The sequence below is a fragment of the Ranitomeya imitator genome, chromosome 5 (assembly GCF_032444005.1).
Source record: "Ranitomeya imitator isolate aRanImi1 chromosome 5, aRanImi1.pri, whole genome shotgun sequence".
Taxonomy (NCBI): domain Eukaryota; kingdom Metazoa; phylum Chordata; class Amphibia; order Anura; family Dendrobatidae; genus Ranitomeya; species Ranitomeya imitator.
Window position 1 is genome coordinate 445,557,410 of NC_091286.1, and position 24,209 is coordinate 445,581,618.

General features: G+C 44.1%; 1 protein-coding gene across 3 annotated transcripts in view; it reads right to left on the bottom strand.

The window, feature by feature from the left end:
* The window catches only part of ATP13A3 (ATPase 13A3), a 165,441-nt gene that overhangs the window by 38,353 nt on the left and 102,879 nt on the right, over positions 1-24,209 (bottom strand). For all 3 annotated transcript variants that reach the window (XM_069727176.1, XM_069727175.1, XM_069727177.1), the window contains exons 19-25: positions 22,297-22,417; positions 20,914-21,038; positions 20,276-20,448; positions 12,921-13,043; positions 12,641-12,720; positions 4,393-4,435; positions 3,989-4,098 (exon numbers count right to left, since the gene is read on the bottom strand). In XM_069727176.1, the coding sequence (XP_069583277.1) occupies positions 3,989-4,098; positions 4,393-4,435; positions 12,641-12,720; positions 12,921-13,043; positions 20,276-20,448; positions 20,914-21,038; positions 22,297-22,417 (775 nt within the window). The remainder of the gene's footprint in view (positions 1-3,988; positions 4,099-4,392; positions 4,436-12,640; positions 12,721-12,920; positions 13,044-20,275; positions 20,449-20,913; positions 21,039-22,296; positions 22,418-24,209) is intronic.

Genomic DNA, 24,209 nt, shown 5'->3' on the forward strand with positions numbered 1-24,209 from the left:
AAGCGTCTTTCAGTGTGTGACGGCTGCCAATCATAAAAATAGGCTAAAAAACCCGCTATAAAAGTAAATCAAACCCCCCTTCATCACCCCCTTAGTTAGGGAAAAATTTAAAAAATGTATTTATTTCCATTTTCCCATTAGGGCTAGGTTTAGGGTTAGGGCTAGGGTTAGGGTTAGGGCTAGGGTTAGGGTTGGGGCTAGGGTTGGGGCTACAGTTAGGGTTAGGGCTAAAGTTACGGTTAGGGTTTAGATTACATTTACGGTTGGGAATAGGGTTGGGATTAGGTTTAGGGGTGTGTCAGGGTTAGAGGTGTGGTTAGGGTTACTGTTGGGATTAGGGTTAGGGGTGTGTTTGGATTAGGGTTTCAGTTATAATTTGGGGGGTTTCCACTTTTTAGGCACATCAGGGGCTCTCCAAACGCGACATGGCGTCTGATCTCAATTCCAGTCAATTCTGCGTTGAAAAAGTAAAACAGTGCTCCTTCCCTTCCGAGCTCTCCCGTGTGCCCAAACAGGGGTTTACCCCAACATATGGAGTATCAGCGTACTCAGGGCAAATAGAACAACTTTTGGGGTCTAATTTCTCCTGTTACCCTTGGGAAAATACAAAACTGGGGGCTAAAAAATAATTTTTGTGGGGAAAAAAAAAAAGATTGTTTATTTTCACGGCTCTGCGTTATAAACTGTAGTGAAACACTTGGGGGTTCAAAGTTCTCACAACACATATAGATAAGTTCCTCGGGGGATCTAGTTTCCAATGTGGGGTCACTTGTGGGGGGTTTCTACTGTTTAGGTACACCAGGGGTTCTGCAAACGCAATGTGACGCCTGCAGACCATTCCATCTAAGTCTGCATTCCAAATGGCGCTCCTTCCCTTCCGAGCCTTCCCATGCGCCCAAACGGTGGTCCCCCCCCCCCCCCCCCACATATGGGGTACCAGCGTACTCAGGACAAATTGGGCAACAACTTTTGGGGTCGAATTTCTCCTCTTACCCTCGGGAAAATACAAAACTGGGGGTTAAAAAAATATTTTTGGGGGAAAGTTTTTTTTTTTTTATTTTCACGGCTCTGCGTTATAAACTGTAGTGAAACACTTGGGGGTTTAACGCTCTCACAACACATCTAGATGAGTTCCTTAGGGGGTCTAATTTCCAAAATGGTGTCACTTGTGGGGGGTTTCTACTGTTTAGGTACATTAGGGGCTCTGCAAACGCAATGTGACACCTGCAGACCATTCCATCTAAGTCTGCATTCCAAATGGTGCTCCTTCCCTTTTGAGCTCTCCCATGCGTCCAAACGGTGGTTCCCCCCCCCCCCCACCACCACATATGGGGCATTAGCGCACTTAGGACAAACTGGACCACAACTTTTGGGGTCCAATTTCTTTTGTTACCCTCGGAAAAATACAAAACTGGGGGCTAAAAAATAATTTATGTGGGAAAAAATTTTTGTGTTATTTTTACGGCTCTGTATTATAAACTTCTGTAAAGCACTTGGTGGGTCAAAGTGCTCACCACACCTCTAGATAAGTTCCTTAGGGGGTCTACTTTCCAAAATGGTGTCACTTGTGGGGAGTTTTAATGTTTAGGCACATCAGGGGCTCTCCAAATGCAACATGGCGTCCCATCTCGATTCCAGTCAATTTTGCATTGAAAAGTCAAATGGCGCTCCTTCGCTTCCGAGCTCTGTCATGCGCCCAAACAGTGGTTTACCCCCACATATGGGGTATCGGTGTACTCAGGACAAATTGTACAACAACTTTTGGGGTCCATTTTCTTCTGTTACCCTTGGTAAAATAAAACAAATTGGAGCTGAAGTAAATTTTTTGTGAAAAAAAGTTAAATGTTCATTTTTATTTAAACATTCCAAAAATTCCTGTGAAGCACCAGAAGGGTTAATAAACTTCTTGAATATGGTTTTGAGCACCTTAAGGGGTGCAGTTTTTAGAATGGTGTCACACTTGGGTATTTTCTATCATATAGACCCCTCAAAATGACTTCAAATGAGATGTGGTCCCTAAAAAAAAAAAGGTGTTGTAAAAATGAGAAATTGCTGGTCAACTTTTAACCCTTATAACAAAAAAAAAATGTTGGTTCCAAAATTGTGCTGATGTAAAGTAGACATGTGGGAAATGTTACTTATTAAATATTTTGTGTGACATCTCTCTGTGATTTAATTGCATAAAAATTTAAAGTTGGAAAATTGGGAAATTTTCAAAATTTTCGCCAAATTTCCATTTTTTTCACAAATAAACGCAGGTATATTCAAAGAAATTTTAACACTATAATGAAGTACAACATGTCACGAGAAAACAATGTCAGAATCACTGGGATCCGTTAAAGCGTTCCAGAGTTATAGCCTCATAAAGGGACAGTGGTCAGAATTGTAAAAATTGGCCAGGTCATTAACGTGCAAACCACCCTTGGGGGTAAAGGGGTTAAAGACACTTCTCCATTACTAAGCCATGAGCTTGATGTCACCTGACAATACAAAGGTGACAAACCCACAAACATGAACCCCACTTGCCACCGCTACAGGGCAAGTGGGAAGAGCTGGGCAAAACTCCAAAATTGGCACATCTAATAGATGTGCATTTTCTGGGCAGCTGCGGGCTGCTATTTTTAGGCTGGGGGGCGCAACATCCATGGACCCGTCCCAGTCTGAGAATACCAGCCTCCAGCTATCTGCTTTAGCAAGGCTGGTTGTCAAAAATGGGAGGACCACAAGCAGGTTTTTTTTTTTTAATTTTATTTAAATAATTTAAAAAACAGCATGAAGACCCCTCTATTCTTGACAACTAGACTTCCTGAAGCTGACAGCTGAGGGTAGCAGCCCCCAGCTGGGAGTTTTACCTGGCTTGTTACAAAAAATAGGGGGAACTCACGCAAGTTTTTTTTTAAATTATGTATTTACAGCGCAGGAGCCGGCTAATGAATACACCCATCACCCGCTCCTGCTCTCCCTGTTATTAGCGGCAGCAGGTGTCGGATGATGGGAGCTGTAGTACCATCGGCTGACACCAGTGACCGGAGATAAACTGTATACCTCCAATCACAGCGGAGCGCTCACGCTGTCTTTTGACAGCATGGGAACCGCGGGTCTCTGACCGGTGGTGATGGTTTCACCGCCGATCAGAAGCAGTGTTTGCTGTGCTGTCATGCATATGACAGCGTGTTAAACACTGTATTGTCGGGCCCCTCGTTCAAGTGAATGAGGTTTGGGTCCGATCTGCTGGATGACAGGCTGTATGGACGCATCATGCAGCCTGCCATCTAGTTGTAGTGGGGCTGACAGTGGGGCCACATTTGCTGTCCTTTACTTTTCTGCAGCAAATACGCTGCAAAAAAGTCAGCCTGTGTATTTGCAGAGATTTTTCACCATCCATTCAAGTCAGTGGGTGAAAAACACTGCAAAAACGCTGAAAATAGTGACATGCTCTATGTAAAAAAAAAAAAAAAAAAAAAAAAAAAAAGCAGCTGAAAATTAGCATAAAAAGCGGAGCAACAACGCCCAGTGTGAACTTACCCTAGGGATTAAAGAATAAAAAAAAAGATTTCAGCAATACTTTTTTTTATCAAGCTCAGTGGTTTTGTTTGTCTGCAATGATTGTCTTAGCTTCAGTAGGTTATTGTATCTCCTGGTCCGATACCCTCCCTCCTGGGATAGGCAACTGTCTATGGACATTGTGTATACAGAGCCTGATGTGGGCGGGGATAGCTTCCTCAGCTCTGCTTCACTGCTAAATCTAGAAGCTCTGATTGTGTCAAAACGGCTACACCCAGTAATCAAGTGATACATCGTTGGATTCACGGTGTCTCTGCCTACATAATGCTGCTCTAGGATGAGGTAGTAAAAACCTGCTGACACCCATTACAATTTTTAAAGGGGTATTATCATTATACCAAATGCTCATGGCTCTTAAGATTTTTTTTTCTCACAGGAATGGAATATAGATAAATTGTTGTTGTAAGGAAGTAGATGATTATACCGTATCAGGTCCGGCACACATTTTATGTTAGGAGTCTTGGAGGTGAAAGGTGATGCTACAGACGCCTCTAATTCAGACAATGATATCCCTCCATGTGCCCTCTTCAGTGCCTGAGAACATATGCAAAGTCATAAACAAGAAGACATATCAAAGACAGAATATGTAAAAATAGTGTTTCTAAGCTACTACTAAATGTCATCAGCAATCAGATTACAAAGCTCTAGTATGGGAAAACAACATATTTTGTAATATATGCCTCATCACAGATCACCCCATTGGATGGATTGCGGCCGGAACCAGGCCTCATTTGACTGCAGTAGCTACATCAGCCTGATCTAGCGAGATGTTTAATAGGTGAACAAAAAGGTCTATGAAAGAATAAAGCTATTAGATGTATCACTTACCCCACAATCATTTGCTCCATCTCCACACATGCCAACATAGTAACTGTAAAATAAGTAGGCAAGCCATTAAAATATATAATACTGTGATGGGCCAGGAGTAAAACAAAACAAGATTGTTATTTGGGTTCTGCAACCAAGTACTAGGACAGACAGTTACCGAGGAACTCAAACGTACCGTAATACCCTAAAAAATGGCATACTCAACCATAATATGACTGGACACGCACGCTAAAGATGTTCAAGACTAGTGATGAGCGAATATACTCGTTAGTCAAGATTTCCTGAGCACGCTCGGGGGTCCTCCGAGTATTCTTTAGTGCTCAAAGATTTAGTTTTTTTTGCCGCAGCTGAATGATTTACATCTGTTAGCTAGCATAAGTACATGTGGGGGTTGCCTGGTTGCTAGGGAATCCCCACATGTAATCAAGAAAATTTTAGGTTTTTCGCATATCTAGTTTGAAGCGCTGTCATTTTCATACAATTCTTTTATTCAACTGATATCAGGGTGAGGTATGGAATTTAAAAGGGAAAAAGATGTGCATTATTATACCCCTTTTTTATATACCGTATATACTCGAGTATAGGCCGAGATTTCCGGACCATTTTTTTTTAGGCTGAAAGTGCTCCTCTCAGCTTATACTCAAGTCATTGTCCCAGGGGGTCAGCGGGGTAGGGGGAGCGGCGGCTGTCACATCATACTCACCCCCTTCTAACACGGTCCCTGCATCTCAGATGGTCTCGGTGCCAGCAGCTCTTCCTGTGTTCAATGGTCACGTGGTACCGCTCATTAAAGTAATGAATATGGACACAACTGCACTCCCATAGGCGTGGAGCGCATATTCATTACTTTAATGAGCGGTACCATGTGATCGCTGAACACAGGAAGAGCTGCCGGTGCCGAGACCATCTGAGAAGCAGAGACTGCGCCAGGATGGGGTGCGTATGCCGGGGGAGGGTGAGCCATGCAATTTTCACCTGTCCCTGTTCCACCGCCAGGCTCTCTCTTTCGCGTCCTCTGGCTGTGACGTTCAAGGTGTGATAACGTGTTTAGTGCGCGCCCTCTGCATGAAGAGTCACTGCAGAGACCAGAAAGAGACAGCGGCGATGGAATGGGGACAGGTGAATATTGCAACTGTCGGAAGCCTAAGCCAGTGGCGACTTTGGCACCTGGCCCCTGTAGCACGTCTGTGTCCCCGCCTGCTCAGGACATCGGCACCACCTGGCCCCCAGCAACTAGAGGAGAGTATGTCTTTTTTTTTTTTTTAAATCGCAGCAGCATATGGGGCATATTATTCTATGGAGCATCTTATGGGGCCATCATTAACCTTTGTGCAGCATTATATGGGGCATATTTTTGTATGGATCATCTTATGGGGCCATCAACCTTTATGGAGCATTATATGGGTGCACCGATAGAAGAAAAAAAACGAACATATGGAACAGAAGTATATGGGACAAATAATATTAGTTTAAAATATTAATTTATTAATAAAAAAATGTGGTAACAAATGACACCATCTCACGAGGGTGTCCGCACAGAAATGAAATAGAATAATTATACAATAAAAGATTGATTAAAAAAAACTCAGCCAAAACAGAAGCCACCAGGCAATCCTCTATATTCTAAAGTGGAAAAATATGTATACATGCAGGGCCGGCGTCAGCACCCGGCACAGCGGGCAAATGCCGGGGCCCTGGGGAGAGAGGGGGGCCCACTCATGCTGTCATATATACAGCTGGGAGAGCAGAGCAGGAGATAACATGCTCTCTCCGCCTACAAAGTCACTGCTGGCTGCGTTCTCTTAACCCCTATGTGCCAGCTCTGACACAAGCATCTTATCACTCAGTGAGTGCAGCCAGGCAGGCACACATAGGGGTTAAGAGAAGGCAGCCAGCGTGACATTGTTTGTGGGGGGGAGAGAGCACGTTCTCTGCTCTCCGCCCCTGGATGGCTGCCGTGCTGCTGAAGTTATGAGGCAGATTCAGGAGGAGCTCCTAGTCCTACAAGTGCATGAGTGAGTGGCGCTGCTATATACTACGTGGGCTGCTATATGCTACGTGGGCTGCTATATACTACGTGGGCAGTGTTATATACTACATGGCTGTGTTTATATGCGATCATGAATCGGGGTATGTGTAAAAGGGGGGGCCCCACTGAGACTCTTTCGCCCGGGGCCCTCAAAAACCTGGAGCCGGCCCTGTATACATGTGCCTATTAAAAATAAAATAGAGAATACACCAGAAAATATATAACATCGGAAAGGGATGATTTAGAATACAATTATTTGCTACTGTTTCATGGAGTTGTGGCACTGTGTAAATATTCAGATAACCTGTATATACGGTATATAGCCACATACTGACATATTTGGGGAGCGTACCGCACAGCCAGCCATCACCCACCAGGTATTTTTTGCATCAGTATTGCCTCTTTCTTATTTTGATAGTGGCACGGTTTGGCGATAAGAGCATATGTCAGTATGTGGCTATATATACAGTTGATCTGAATATTTCATCTGAAAGGGAGACCTTGGAGCAAGCTGTGTTGTACAGCACGCCCATGAACATCAGGCGTCGAGTCGAGATGAGGGAAGACTTTTCTCTGTTGACTATCCAGCCATGACTATCAAGACTGATCTAAAGACTTAGGAGGATGGACCTTTAATCATCAGATCGTTCAGATAAAGGATGATGAGTGTTCCCCTGGATCAAAGAATGGCCATGAAAGTTGCCATAACATTTGTGAAACACCCTGGGGACAGATGCCACAGTGAAGTAAACTGAAGGAAATGGCTATGAATTGGCAGAGCTCCTCCTGGATAGCGAACTAGATAAATCTCTGATGTTGGGTGCAAATAGGGATGTCCACCGACCAGAGAAACTCCTCGTGTTTCATAGAGGCGATTACCGAGTGCAGAGACTCCATCCGGTAGTGATGAAGACGGACTCAACGATTTGACCTTGTAACCTGAGGTCACAATCTCTCCAATGATCCAGGCGTCGTTGACCACAGACAACCATAAATCCCAGAAGAGAAGCCGGCCCCCACCCTGGGAGAATTCAAAGGTGGAAGTGACCATTCCAGTCATGTAGAGGAAAATCTGTTGGAGAGGGACCCTGAGGGCGTCGAGGATCGACCCACTGGACACCAGTGAGGGGCTGGCTTGAAGGATGGCTTCCTCATCTCCCGCTGGGCACTGGCAGAAGAATGGTGCTGATGGGAGAAGGCCCCGAGAGGGGTAAAACGGAAGAAAGGAATGAAACTGGAGAGAACGTTTCCTGGTGAAGGGGTGCTTTGGCTTAGGCTGAGGAAGGGAAGTGCTCTTACCGCTGGTAGCGTTTGAAATGATCTTATCCAGCTTGGACCCAAAAAGCTAAGAACCCTGGAAAGGAAGGTTGGTAAGAGACTTCTTCGAAGGTGGATCTGCATTCCAAGCCTTCAGCCAAAGAATCCTTTGTATGGCAATGATATTGCTGGTAACCCGAGCAGAGCAATCGGCAGTGTCCGAGGACATAGTCAGTAGATATTTGCTTGCATGAGCGATCTGATCCGCAAAGTCAGCTAGCTTGTCAGGAGAGGCTGCCAATAAAATACACTGTTGGAGTTTTGGCCAGGCAGAGATGGACTTGGCTACCCAGGTGGAAGCGAAGACTGGACAGAGGGAGGCGCCAGCAGCATTAAAAGCTGGCTTAACCAGAGATTCGATCTGTCGGTCAATGGAGTCCTTTAGGGAGGGTCTGTGGCAGAAATAGTACTGTCCTTGAGAACAGCCACGAGACTGGCGGATCGACGGTCGGGAACTCTGTCCATTTGTTAATGATATCCAAACTACAGGGATAAAGAATATCCTACTAGGTAAACACTTTTCTGGATGTTCCCAATGTTTGGTGAAGATTGCCTCAAATTCCCAGTGGTTGGAAAAACGTTCGGGAAGGAAGTATTACTCTCTTGGGTTGAGGAAATCATCCTCTTCCATATGAAGGGTCTGGTTAATGACCATTATGAGGCTGTCAACCATATCCTGTAGTTTGGAGTTTTGGTCCATGTCGCAATCAGTTTCTGACCTGACCAAGATGTCATAGTCCCTGGTCCAAGTTCTAGAACGCTTGCCAAACTTGTCCACCTCCACCAGTGCTCTGAACGGTGATTCCCATGCACCTAAATACCACCCACAGGAACTAAGTCCAGAAAGTGGACTCACGCCAGTTCCTCATCCAGCTCTACGGGGCCCTCTGCATTCTCCAGGATGCCCCCGATATCCCATGCCTCCTCTTCCCAGGTGGCCCTGGGGTCTGATCCAGATTTCCAGTCAGACTCTGGATCAGACCCCAGGGCCACCTGGGAAGAGGAGGCATGGGATATCGGGGGCATCCTGGAGAATGCAGAGGGCCCCGTAGAGCTGGATGAGGAACTGGCGTGAGTCCACTTTCTGGACTTAGTTCCTGTGGGTGGTATTTAGGTGCATGGGAATCACCGTTCAGAGCACTGGTGGAGGTGGACAAGTTTGGCAAGCGTTCTAGAACTTGGACCAGGGACTATGACATCTTGGTCAGGTCAGAAACTGATTGCGACATAGCAACAGCCCACTTCGGCTGATGGGGTGTGCTCTCATCCCGGGCGGTAGAGGGTTCCTGTGATGCAGGCATGATAGAAAGGCTGCAAGTCTGGCAGAAGGACTGATGGCACAGGCGTAGTGGATTATAGTAGGAGCAGGGTGAGAATGGGCCTCCCTGGGATTGGGCATAAATGAGGGCATTAGGGATACTGCTGTGGAGGGTTATGCCCTGAAGAAAGAGGTAAGCCACAGTCATGACAGAGCCTACATGATGTCAGTGACGGTCCAGCTGTAGCTGCATGGGATGCGGTGTCCCCCAGATCCGTGTCTGTAAGCTGAAGAGAGCAGGGCTGCATGCAAGCTGTAGTGTCCCCAGAACTGCAGTTGGAGCTGATGAGAGCTGGAGCTGATGAGTGCTGGAGTTGATGAGTGCTGGAGCTGGAAGAAGAGGCAGGCACTGGACGCTGTGGAGATCAGCCAACAGTTGTATAGGCTGGGTAGGGCACGTGTAAGGTTTTGCCGGCTGATTGGCAGTCAAGCCGAAGACATGGACTGGTCTGAAAGAAAAGGCCTTGTGATAGGCCAACTCTGCAATGATAATCTAAAAAGTCAAATCAGGAATTGGAGGGGTTTTCAAATGAACAATAGATCTTGGAATAAGAAGTTGCACAATGGGAGGTGTTTTTTCCCCTTTTTTAAAGGTTCCTGTGCCAAGATAATCTTATAAATGTGTCCCTGCTGTGAACTGTGTAATGGCTGTGTCTGACCGTAGAGGAACATGGTCTGATCATATCACAGCTGCTGGGCAGGGGAGGCAAAAGCAATGGAGAGTACACAGACCGGACAGCATGGGATCAAAGCTGCTGGTTTATATGAGGTAGAACATTTTTCTGCCTGTCTAAAAGCTTGTTTTACCTCAGAAACAAACCTGTAATTCCATGCTTTAATGTCTTGTGTACTCTCTTTTGCGTCCTCCACTGCCCAGGATTTGTGGTATGATCAGAACATGTTCCTCCACCATGAGACACGGCCATTGCTAGGTTCACATTGCATAAAGGCCCCTTCACATTAAGCGACGCTGCAGCGATACCGACAACGATCCGGATCGCTGCAGCGTCACTGTTTGGTCGCTGGAGAGCTGTCACACAGACCGCTCTCCAGCGACCAACGATGCCGGTAACCAGGGTAAACATCGGGTAACTAAGCGCAGGGCCGCGCTTAGTAACCCGATGTTTACCCTGGTTACCTTCCTAAAAGTAAAAAAAACAAACAGTACATACTTACCTACCGCTGTCTGTCCTCCAGCGCTGTGCTCTGCACTCCTCCTGTACTGTCTGTGTGAGCACAGCGGCCGGAAAGCAGAGTGGTGACGTCACCGCTCTGCTTTCCGGCTGACCGACGCTCACAGCCAGTGCAGAGAAGCACAGTGCCGAGGACAGACAGCGGTAGGTAAGTATGTACTGTTTGTTTTTTTTACTTTTAGGATGGTAACCAGGGTAAACATCGGGTTACTAAGCGCGGCCCTGCGCTTAGTTACCCGATGTTTACCCTGGTTACCAGTGAAGACATCGCTGGATCGGTGTCACACACGCCGATCCAGCGATGTCCACGGGAGATCCAGCGACGAAATAAAGTTCTGGACTTTCCTCAGCGACCAACGATCTCCCAGCAGGGGCCTGATCGTTGGTCGCTGTCACACATAACGATTTCATTAACGATATCGTTGCTACGTCACAAAAAGCAACGATATCATTAACAATATCGTTATGTGTGAAGGTACCTTTAGTGAAGTCCATTCAACGCATACGTTAAAACGGACTGCGCTAACGCAAGTGCCGACTTTGGCACAGCGCTAGCGCAGATGGAGCATCTGCTAGCTCCATCTGCGCTAGCAGTGACGGACCCGGAAACGCTGCAGCCCGCGCCTCGGGTCCGTCACTCAATGACGGCACATCGCTAGCGCACGCCCATTGTGGGTGTGCGCTAGCGATGAGTCCGACATTGCATTCAATGGCGGCGTTAACAGACTACGTTACACCGCGTTATGCCACGGTGTAACGTAGTCCGTTTAACGGAGACACTGAACGCAATGTGAACCTAGCCTTACAGCCTTACACAGTACACAGAAGTGGCACATGTATAAGGTTACCTCAGCACAGGAACATTTTTTTTTTAAACATATCCATTAATTAAAATGTACCGTATATACTCGAGTATAAGCCGACCCGAGTAGAAGCCAACCCCCCTAATTTTGCCACAAAAAACTGGGAAAACTTATTGACTCGAGTATAAGCCTAGGGTGGAAAATGCAGCAGCTACCGGTGAATTTCAAAAATAAAAATAGATGCTCCATACTGTTCATTATGGGCCCATAGATGCTCCATATAAAGCTGTGCCCCATATAATACTCCATACATTTCATTATGGCCCCATAGATGCTCCATATAAAACTGTGCCACATATAATGCTCCATACATTTCATTATTGCCCCATAGATGCTCCACATAAAGCTGTGCCATATATAATGCTCTGCACCATTCATTATGGCCCCATAGATGCTCCATATAAAGCTGTGCCATATATAATGCTCTGCACCGTTGATTATGGCCCCATAGATGCTCCATATAAAGCTGTGCAATATATAATGCTCTGCACCGTTCATTATGGCCCCATAGATGCTCCATATAAAGATGTGCAATATATAATGCTCTGCACCGTTCATTATGGCCCCATAGATGCTCCATATAAAGCTATGCAATATATAATGCTGCTGCAATAAAAAAAAAAAAAACGATATACTCACCTCTCTTGCTGCCCGCAGCTCCTTAGCGTCCTGTCTCGGCGTCTCTCCGCACTGACTGTTCAGGCAGAGGGTGGCGCGCACATTAGTACGTCATCGCGCCATCTGACCTTAACAGTCAGTGCGGAAGACGGAGCGGCGCCCGGCGGGTGGAACGTGGACAGGTAAATATGAGATACTCACCTGCTCCGGCGTCCCTGGCTCCTTATCCCGGACGGATGGTCTTCGGGTGTCGCAGCCTCTTCCTCTGTCAGCGGTCACCGTTACCGCTCATTAGAGGAATGAATATGCGGCTCCACCTCTATGGGAGTGGAGTCCATATTCATAACTTTAATGAGCGGTACCATGTGACCGCTGAACAGGGGAAGAGCTGCGGTACCCGAAGACCATGGGACAGGCAGGGACAGCGCCAGGAGCCCCGGAAGCAGCTGAGTATGCGACAGTCCTCTCTCCCCCTCACCCGCCGACCCCACCGCCGATCATGACTCGAGTATAAGCCGAGAGGGGCACTTTCAGCCCAAAAATTTGGGCTGTAAATCTCGGCTTATACTCGAGTATATACACTGTACTTTGTTCATGGAACAACCCATTTAAACACAGAACGCCCAGACGTTTAAAATCATTGGGCAGTTATTAGATTTGCTAGCAGCTCTCAAAAATTACAGTATACATGTCTAAATACACCTCCGATATTCATTAAAAAAAACAAAAACAAAAAAAACAACATGACTACTTCTTTCAAAGTGAGCCCACCAAGGCGATCAGCTGTTGCCCCCACGTTACATGGTACCGATTAATTTTGAAATGTAGCTGCATTATGAAACCACGAAGCATGAGCTATATTGTAGAGCTATACCAAGTGTAACACACACGATCGGAAGTCATTACTTACTCTACATTCTGCAACTCTTCCACCAGCTGCGTCTTTTGATCTGGTGCCATCCGTGCAAACACAGTGCCATGCAATACCAACTAAAAACAAAGTAATACATTATGACACTTGTATATTAGGGAAGAACATTTCTTAGATGATAAATTAACTACAGTGTTTTTCTAATATGTGAGAATTCTCACATATTTGCTGTAATAGGGTCCATTGAGCGAGTCTGACAATATACGATTAATTTGCAATGTAAAGTGTTTTTTTTCCCATCTGTAATATCCTGGCTTACCTTTGGAAGCAGATCCTGAAAGTGTTCCAAGATGACCGCAAAAGACTTTCCATTCATTGCAAAATGGTAATCAATTGCCAGATCCTCTTCAAGACTGTCATTCTCTGGCTTTATAGGAATAACCTGAGGATTGAAGAGGCATGATGTTTATGGAGTTGTCCACAACTTGGACATCATTCCTCACGTTTTGCCTCGTTAAAATTTAAAAAAAAAAAAAAACGTACAGTACAGACCAAAAGTTTGGACACACCTTCTCATTTAAAGATTTTTCTGTATTTTCATGACTATGAAAATTGTACATTCACACTGAAGGCATCAAAACTATGAATTAACACATGTACAAGTATATACTTAACAAAAATGTGTGAAACAACTGAAATTATGTCTTATATTCTAGGTTCTTCAGAGTAGCCACCTTTTGCTTTGATGACTGCTTTGCACACTCTTGGCATCCTCTTGATGAGCTTCAAGAGGTAGTCACCGGGAATGGTCTTCCAACAGTCTTGAAGGAGTTCCCAGAGATGCTTAGCACTTGTTGGCCCTTTTGCCTTCACTCTGTGGTCCAGCTCACCCCAAAACATCTCGATTGGGTTCAGGTCTGGTGACTGTGGGGGCCAGATCATCTGGCGTAGCACCCCATCACTCTCCTTTTTGGTCAAATAGCCCTTACACAGCCTGGTGGTGTGTTGGAGGTCATTGTCCTGTTGAAAAATAAATGATGGTCCAACTAAACGCAAACCGGATGGAATAGCATGCCGCTGCAAGATGCTGTGGTAGCCATGCTGGTTCAGTATGCCTTCAATTTTGAATAAATCCCCAACAGTGTCACCAGCAAAGCACCCCAACACCATCACACCTCCTCCTCCATGCTTCACGGTGGGAACCAGGCATGTAGAGTCCATCCGTTCACCTTTTCTGCGTCGCACAAAGACACGGTGGCTGGAACCAAAGATCTCAAATTTGGACTTATCAGACCAAAGCACAGATTTCCATTGGTCTAATGTCCATTCCTTGTGTTGTTTAGCTCAAACAAGTCTCTTCTGCTTGTTGCCTGTCCTTAGCAGTGGTTTCCTAGCAGCTATTTTACCATGAAGGCCTGCTGCACAAAGTCTCCTCTTAACAGAGGTTGTAGAGATGTGTATGCTGTGTGATCTCTGTGTGGCATTGACCTGGTCACTAATCTGAGCTGATGTTAACCTGCGATTTCTGAGGCTGGTGACTCGGATAAACTTATCCTCAGAAGCAGAGGTGACTCTTGGTCTTCCTTTCCTGGGGCGGTCCTCATGTGAGCCAGTTTCTTTGTAGCACTTGATGGTTTTTGCCACTGCACTTGGGGACACAAAGTTTGCCCAATTTTTCGGACTGACTGACCTTCATTTCTTAAAGTAATAATGGCCACTCGTTTTTCTTTACTTAGCTGCTTTTTTCTTGTCATAATACAAATTCTAACAGTCTATTCAGTAGGACTATCAGCTGTGTATCCACCAGACTTCTGCACAACACAACTGATGGTCCCAAACCCATTTTTAAAGGCAAGAAATCCCACTTATTGAACCTGATAGGAAACACCTGTGAAGTGAAAACCATTCCCGGTGACTACCTCTTGAAGCTCATCAAGAGAATGCCAAGAGTGTGCAAAGCAGTCATCAAAGCAAAAGGTGGCTACTTTGAAGTACCTAGAATATAAGACAATTTCAGTTTCACACTTTTTTGTTAAGTATATAATTCCACATGTGTTAATTTATAGTTTTGATGCCTTCAGTGTGAATGTACAATTTTCATAGTCAAGAAAATACAGAAAAATCTTTAAATGAGAATGTGTGTCCAAACCTTTGCTCTGTACTGTATACTTTTCTCCGCTGCTGGTGCCATTCCAGTGGTGTCTGTAGATGTGTTCCCGAGGGTCACATTAGGTTATTACATCACCTGAGCCCTGCGCTCAATCAGCACTGGTATCACTATCCTCGCCTTCAGACATATTGAACATCAACAGGAAATCAGGGCTGCGGCTAGTCTCCGACTTCCTCTTGATGTTCAATTATTTAAAGAGTGAAGCCAATCCTCTACCCCTATATAAAGCCTTTCTGTTCTCCCCTCTTGGTCACTTTCAGAGGAAGCAACTTGCGAAACGCACGTTGGGGTGTATGGCAGGGGAGTGGGAAATCGCCATTTAATATGACCACAGGTCTGCATCGATGGTTTTGATTTATTTTTTACAGGTCTCTGTCTATATTGGTACCCATGGGATTATATCCATACTCTCTATGAAATTACTATTGCACTATTGGCTTTTGCACTTGCACTTTAATTTTGCTCTGAAACATATATTAGATCGCCAGATAGATTACATAGTTATACCCATATTTATGTGTATTTCAGTCTGCATCATTGACTCATGAGATTAGTCTTCAATTAACATTGTGGTTTTCATTTGCACATTATATTTTGCCCTGAACTATACAATTTATTATATACTAAATTAACGTCCATTAATTATATTTTTATAATTTAACCCCTTCATGACCCAGCCTATTTTGACCTTAAAGACCTTGCCGTTTTTTGCAATTCTGACCAGTGTCCCTTTATGAGGTAATAACTCAGGAACGCTTCAACGGATCCTAGCGGTTCTGAGATTGTTTTTTCGTGACATATTGGGCTTCATGTTAGTGGTAAATTTAGGTCAATAAATTCTGCGTTTATTTGTGATAAAAACGGAAATTTGGCGAAAATTTTGAAAATTTTGCAATTTTCACATTTTGAATTTTTATTCTGTTAAACCAGAGAGTTATGTGACACAAAATAGTTAATAAATAACATTTCCCACATGTATACTTTACATCAGCACAATTTTGGAAACAAAATTTTTTTTTGCTAGGAAGTTATAAGGGTTAAAATTTGACCAGCGATTTCTCATTTTTACAACGAAATTTACAAAACCATTTTTTTTAGGGACCACCTCACATTTGAAGTCAGTTTGAGGGGTCTATATGGCTGAAAATACCCAAAAGTGACACCATTCTAAAAACTGCACCCCTCAAGGTACTCAAAACCACATTCAAGAAGTTTATTAACCCTTCAGGTGCTTCACAGCAGCAGAAGCAACATGGAAGGAAAAAATGAACATTTAACTTTTTAGTCACAAAAATTATCTTTTAGCAACAATTTTTTTATTTTCCCAATGGTAAAAGGAGAAACTGAACGACGAAAGTTGTTGTCCAATTTGCCCTGAGTACGCTGATACCTCATATGTGGGGGTAAACCACTGTTTGGGCGCACGGCAGGGCTTGGAAGGGAAGGAGTGCCATTTGACTTTTTGAATGAAAAATTGGCTCCACTCTTTAGCGGACACCATGTCACGTTTGGAGAGCCCCCGTGTGCCTAAAAATTGGAGCTCCCCCACAAGTGACCCCATTTTGGAAACTAGACGCCCCAAGGAACTTATCTAGATGCATAGTGAGCACTTTGAACCCCCAGGTGCTTCACAAATTGATCCGTAAAAATGAAAAAGTACTTTTTTTTCACAAAAAAATTCTTTTAGACTCAATTTTTTAATTTTCACATGGGCAACAGGATAAAATGGATCCTAAAATTTGTTGGGCAATTTCTCCTGAGTACACCAATACCTCACATGTGGGGGTAAACCACTGTTTGGGCACTCGGCAGGGCTCGGAAGGGAAGGCGCGTCATTTGACTTTTTGAATGGAAAATTAGCTCCAATTGTTAGCGGACACCATGTCGCGTTTGGGGAGCCCCTGTGTGCCTAAACATTGGAGCTTCCCCACAAGTGACCCCATTTTGGAAACTAGACCCCCCAAGGAACTTATCTAGATGCATATTGAGCACTTTAAACCCCCAGGTGCTTCACAGAAGTTTATAACGCAGAGCCATGAAAATAAAAAATAATTTTTCTTTCCTCAAAAATGATTTTTTAGCCTGGAATTTCCTATTTTGCCAAGGGTAATAGGAGAAATTGGACCCCAAATGTTGTTGTCCAGTTTGTCCTGAGTACGCTGATACCCCATATGTGGGGGTAAACCACTGTTTGGGCGCACGGCAGGGCTCGGAAGGGAAGGCACGCCATTTGGCTTTTTAAATGGAAAATTAGCTCCAATCATTAGCGGACACCATTTCACGTTTGGAGAGCCCCTGTGTGCCTAAACATTGGAGATCCCCCAGAAATGACCCCATTTTGGAAACTAGACCCCCAAAGGAACTAATCTAGATGTGTGGTGAGGACTTTGAACCCCCAAGTGCTTCACAGAAGTTTATAACGCAGAGCCATGAAAATAAAAAATAAAAAAATATTTTCTCAAAAATGATCTTTTAGCCTGCAATTTTTTATTTTCCCAAGGGTAACAGGAGAAATTTGACCCCAAAAGTTGTTGTCCAGTTTCTCCTGAGTACGCGGATACCCCATATGTGGGGGTAAACTACTGTTTGGGCACATGCCGGGGCTCGGAAGTGAAGCAGTGACGTTTTGAAATGCAGACTTTGATGGAATGCTCTGTGGGCGTCACGTTGCGTTTGCAGAGCCCGATGTGGCTTAACAGTAGAAACCCCCCACAAGTGACCCCATTTTGGAAACTAGACCCCGAAAGGAACTTATCTAGATGTGAGGTGAGCATTTTGAACCCCCAAGTGCTTCCAGAAGTTTATAATGCAGAGCCGTGAAAATAATAAATACGTTTTCTTTCCTCAAAAATAATTATTTAGCCCAGAATTTTTTAATTTTCCCAAGGGTTACAGGAGAAAGTGGTCCCCAAAAGTTGTTGTCCAGTTTCTCCTGAGTACGCTGATACCCCATATGTGGGGGTAAACCACTGTTTGGGCACACGTCGGGGCTCAGAAGGGAAGTAGTGACTTTTGAAATGCAGACTTTGATGAAATGGTCTGCGGGCGTCACGTTGCGTTTGCAGAGCCCCTGGTGTGCCTAAACAGTAGAAACCCCCCTCAAGTGACCCCATTTTAGAAACTAGACGCCCCAAGGAACTTATCTAGATATGTGGTGAGCACTTTGAACCCCCAAGTGCTTCACAGACGTTTACAACGCAGAGCCGTGAAAATAAAAAATCATTTTTCTTTCCTCAAAAATGATGTTTTAGCAAGCATTTTTTTATTTTCACAAGGGTATCAGGAGAAATTGGACCCCAGTAATTGTTGCGCAGTTTATCCTGAGTATGCTGGTACCCCATATGTGGGGGTAAACCACTGTTTGGGCACACGTCGGGGCTCGGAATTGAGGGAGCACCATTTGACTTTTTGAATACGAGATTGGCTGGAATCAATGGTGGCGCCATGTTGCGTTTGGAGACCCCTGATGTGCCTAAACAGTGGAAACCCCTCAATTCTACCTCCAACACTAACCCCCCCACACCCCTAACCCTAATCCCAAATGTAGCCATAACCCTAATCACAACCCTAATTCCAACCCTAACCCTAAGGCTATGTGCCCACGTTGCGGATTCGTGTGAGATTTTTCAGCATCATTTTTGAAAAATCTGCAGGTAAAAGGCACTGCGCGGATTTCCAGTGTTTTTTGTGCGGATTTCACCTGCGGATTCCTATTGAGGAACAGGTGTAAAACGCTGCGGAATCAGCACAAAGAATTGACATGCTGCGGAAAATACAACGCAGCGTTTCCGCGCGGTATTTTCCGCACCATGGGCACAGCGGATTTGGTTTTCCATGGTACTGTAAACCTGATGGAACACTGCTGCGAATCCGCAGCGGCCAATCCGCTGCGGATCCGCAGCCAAATCCGCACCGTGTGCACATAGCCTAATTCTAAAGGTATGTGCACACGCTGCAGAAAACGCTGCGGATCCGCAGCAGTTTCCCATGAGTTTACAGTTCAAAGTAAACCTATGGGAAACAAAAATCGCTGTACACATGCTGCGGAAAAACTGCACGGAAATGCAGCGGTTTACATTCCGCAGCATGTCACTTCTTTCTGCGGATTCCGCAGCGGTTTTACAACTGCTCCAATAGAAAATCGCAGTTGTAAAACCGCAGTGAAATGCGCAGAAAAAACGCGGTAAATCTGCCATAAATCCGCAGCGATTTAGCACTGCGGATTTATCAAATCCGCAGCGGAAAAATCCGCAGAGGACCAGAATACGTGTGCACATACCAAAACCCTAACCCTACCCCTAACCCTAACCCTACCCCTACTCTAACATTAGTGGAAAAAAAAAAATTCTTTAGTTTTTTATTGTCCCTACCTATGGGGGTGACAAAGGGGGGGGGGGTCATTTATTATTTTTTTTGATTTTGATCACTGAGATATAATCTATCTCAGTGATCAAAATGCACTTTGGAACGAATCTGCCGGCCGGTAGATTCGGCGGGCGCACTGCGCATGCGCCCGCCATTTTGGAAGATGGCGGCGCCCAGGGAGAAGACGGACGGACCCCGGCAGGATCGGTAAGTATGATGGGGTGGGGGGGAGCACGGGGGGGGGGGGGGGGGTAGGGGGGATCGGAGCATGGGGGGGGGTGGATCGGAGCGCGGGAAGGGTGGAACGGAGCACGGGGGGGGTGCATTGGAGCATCGGGGTGTGGATCGGACTGCAGGGGGGGTGGATCGGACTGCAGGGGGGGTGGATCGGAGTGCACGGGGGAGGGTGATTGGAGCACGGGGGGAGCGGACAAGAGCACGGGGGGAGCGGAGCACAGGACGGAGGGGAGCCGGAGCAGTGTACCCGACAGATCGGGGGGCTGGGGGGCGATCGGTGGGGTAGGGTGGGGGCACATTAGTGTTTCCAGCCATGGCCGATGACATTGCAGCATCAGCCATGGCTGGATTGTAATATTTCACCCGTTATAATAGGTGAAATATTACAAATCGCTCTGATTGGCTGTTGAAAGTGAAACTGCCAATCAGAGCGATCGTAGCCACGGGGGGGGGGTGAAGCCACCCCCCCGGGCTAAACTACCACTCCCCCTGTCCCTGCAGATCAGGTGAAATGGGAGTTAACCCTTTCACCGGATCTGCAGTGACGCGATCTTTCCATGACGCCACATAGGCGTCATGGGTCGGATTGGCACCGACTTTCATGACGCCTACGTGGCGTCAAAGGTCGGGAAGGGGTTAACTGTGGTATTTAAAATTATTGTCATTTCTATATTTCCATGTTTTCATAATATTTTTTCATGGACTTCTCATTTTTGTATTTACATGATGGATTTTAGGCGACTTTCGTGACGGTCATTTTCAATTTTCTTTTTGCATTAACATATGATACAATTGGTATAATTATTAATATTTGATGGAGTATTTTTATTATGTCTTTACAATGTATCAGCTTAAGATGTGGGAAAACATATGCTATTAATCCTTCTGATTAAAACACTAACCTCTTGGTTTATTGCATTCAGATTGTTCCTTGGCATGGTGTCTGCATAATGCCAGTTAATCTTGGCAGCTTGGCCATCTTTAGGAGGTAGTGCTTCAGCTACAATAACTTTATCATGAGGTAGGATCATTCCGCAGTCTCGGGCAACAGAAATCGCAGTTAACATGTTGTCTCCTGTAGAAACAGATCCACATAAGACTACCATTTGAAACCCCAAAAAATTGTTGCTAAAAGAAGGGCTTTACATAACAGGCTTTATATAAAAGAAAGCTGGAGTATAACAACAAATTCATTAAGGGGCAGACACCTCACAACTTGTGTGCTTTAGGTGGTCCCAGAAGTTTACATCTAAAGGCTGTATTGAGCTGGCTTAGATTTGTGCTCAAGTTTCAGCCAATTTCTTTCACAGGACAAAAAATGTAAAATTGGTTGAACCAAAAAGGACTTCACCCTCTCCAGCCTTACCCCAGACACCCTTCGCATCAAGAAGAAAAAAAAAAAAAAGAAAGCAATAAAAGAAAAGTTAATTACATTATTTGAGCAACTATGCATCAAAATGTGCGACTTTTCCAAATCACTAATGCAAGTGGTTTAATATACTCTGGTGAAACGTTTTCATTCTGCATTTGCTTGGCTCACCTGTGACCATGACCATACGGATATTGGCTTTGCGCAAGTCTTCAAGAACAGCTGGAGTTTCTGGTTTCAGCTTGTTTTGCATAATGATCAGACCCAAAAACATCATGTTGTTTTCAATGGCATCCCTGCAGAAAAGGTTTCAGAAATCAATCCTTAGACTAGCCAATTTTAGTTTTTATACTCGCATTTTTTTCCCTCTTCCTCCAGCCATTTTGGCTGACATAGCCATGTGAGGGTTTGTCTTTTTTATTTATATTTTTAAAGTTGTAGCTTAGAATGACACCACATATTTTACCACAACATGAATAGAAAAAAGGGGATGGGTTTGGTTTTTACAACATTCAGGCTATGTGCACACGTTCAGGTTTTTTCGCGGTAAAAACGCTATAAACACTCATTAAAAACGCATACATTATGCATTCTATCATTTAGAATGCATTCTGCATGTTTTGCGCACATGATGCGTTTTCTTCCATGAAAAAAACGCATCGCGGTAAAAAAGCAGCATGTTCATTAATTTTGCGGATTTTCTGCTCTTTTCCCGCTATTCTATGCATTTGGGAAAAAAACGCATAAAAAACGCACCAAAAACGCTGTAAAACGCATGCGGATTTCTGGCAGAAATGTCCAGTTTTTGTCAGGAAAATTTCTGCAAGAAATCCTGATGTGTGCACATACCCTTAATGTATCGTAAAAACAATCTAGAAACACGATTTTCTTTTTTGTGGCCATTTTTCACAATTGAGCTGTGCGTTTTGTTTTTGTTTTTTTGCATGGGGATCGTACAGTTTTATTGATACTAATTTGGGGTATATACAATGTTTTGATTTGTTTTTAATTATTTTATTTTTTTAGCTTTAAGAGAGGATCAGTTAGCAAAAAAAGAAATCTGGTGTTTTGATTTTTTTTTGCCATACATGGGAATCATTTTGCGCTAACATGCTAAATTGTGCAATGTACGTCTTTACGATGTACTTTCTCCACTTTCCCAGAATCAGTTTTATTATTTCGACCTGACATATTGACTTTGGGGGCCCTAATTGATCTGGGATGGACTGGAGGACACTGGCGTTTTTAGCACTGGATGCAAACATCTTGTCCATGTGCAGAGAATGTTTAAAATCCCAAAAAGGCTTCCAAAGCACGAAAGCCCCAGAGATCAGCCAGCCGGGACAAAGCTACAATTCACACTGCATTAAAAAGAATACTACATGTACTCTGCTAATGATTTTAAGTGAAGCTTGACTATAAACAGACTACAGATTATTATACAATAATGGTTTACTAGTAACTACCATTCATGTAAACCTTTTAAAAAACAAACACTATCCAAGATACATGCTGGTACAATTCTGCAAAGCAATGAACACAAACTCTTCATACCTACGAATGTTTTGTACTTTGTGCCATGAAATTTTTGATTCTAATTTTCTGTGTGCAAGTGCAATGACACGGTATCCCTGCTTGGTGTAGTCTTCTAAAACAATGGCAAAGTCAGAAGGTACTGCAAGAAAAAGAGAATCATATTAATCTATTGGCATGTACTAGTTACTGGAAAAACGTATGAGGAAAAAAAAGAAATGTTGGAAGGAAACGTATGACATCTTTATTATGGATTCCTGTACCATAGCTTAGTGGGCAAACATTTTACTCTTGACCAGCGGTTCCCAAACCAAAGTTTTGAGGATTCCCATAGAGTTGCATAGGTGAGAGAATTCCTGATGACTTGATGGATACTTCCATCGCATGGGCAATACTAAGAAAATCCTGAGAACATGATCTGTTGGGGGCCCTGAGGACTGGAGTTTGGGAAACACTGATCTATTACACGAGTATTCATTGCAAGTGATAACTCAAAGGGGAAAAAAAAGGATTACAAAATTATTACTGTTACACAAGTGATATGTCAGGAAAAAAACAATATATAATAATGGGGACGTTATATTTCACACCCATTCACGTGTAAGAAATAAGAACACCTTGGTGTATGAGCTTCGATCTCTACAGAGGGGGAAATAAGTATTTGATCCCTTCCTGATTTTGTAAGTTTGCCAACTGACAAAGACATGGACAGTCTATAATTTTAAGGGTAGGTTAATTTTAACATTAAGAGAAAGAATATCAAAAATAAAATCCGGAAAATCACATTGTATAAATTATATAATGAAACAACTTTTGTTGCAATAGCAAGAAAATGGAAGAAATGCAAAATAACTGTTGATAGACATCGATCTGGGGCACCAAGCAAAATCTCACCTTATAGAGTATCCTTGATCATGAGGAAGGGGGGAACTTGTTAATGATCTCAAGGCAGCTGGGACCACAGTCACCAAGAAAACCATTGGTAACGCACAACGCCGTAAAGGTTTAAAATCCTGCAGTGTTCCCCCTGCTCAAGAATGCATATGTGCCGGCCTGTCTGAAGTTTGCCAATGAACACCTGGATGATTCTGTGAGTGGTTTGGTGAAAGTGCTGTGGTCAGATGAGACAAAAATTGAGGTCTTTGGCATTAAATCAACTATGACCCAAAGAACACCGTCCCCACTGTCAAGCATGGAGGTGGACACATTATGTTTTGGGGCTGTTTCTCTGCTAAGGGCACAGGAATACTTCACTGTATCAACGTGAGAATGGATGGAGCCATGTACCGTAAAATCCTGAGTGACAACCTCCTTCCCTCTGTCAGGACATTAAAAATGGGTCGTGGCTGGGTCTTCCAGCAAGAGAATGACCCAAAACACATACAAGGCAACAAAGGAGTGGCTCAAAAAGAAGCACATTAAGGTCATGGAGTGGCCTAGCCAGTCTCCTGACCTTAATCCCACAGAAATCTTATGGAGTTGAAGCTCCGAGTTGCCAAGCGACAGCCTCAAAATCTTAATGATTTAGAGATGATCTGCAAAGGAAGAGTGGATCAAAATTCCTCCTGAAATGTGCGCAAACATCATCAACTACAAAAAGCTTCTGACTGCTGTGCTTGCCAACAAGGGTTTTGCCACCAAGTATTAAGCCTTGTTTACCAGAGGGATCAAATCCTTATTTCTCACTGCAAAATGCAAATAAATTTATATAATTTATACAATGTGATTTTCTGGATTTTATTTTTGATAGTCTGTCTCTCAATGTTAAAATTAACCTACCCTTAAAATTACACACTGTTAGGTTTAATATCAGCAAGGGATCAAATACTCATTTCCTTCACTGTCCAACAATGAATGAGCTCTACACAATGCTTTACCTCCTTGGGACTCAGACTTCAAGTTATTGGAAATCTGACAATGTATTCGAAGGGAAA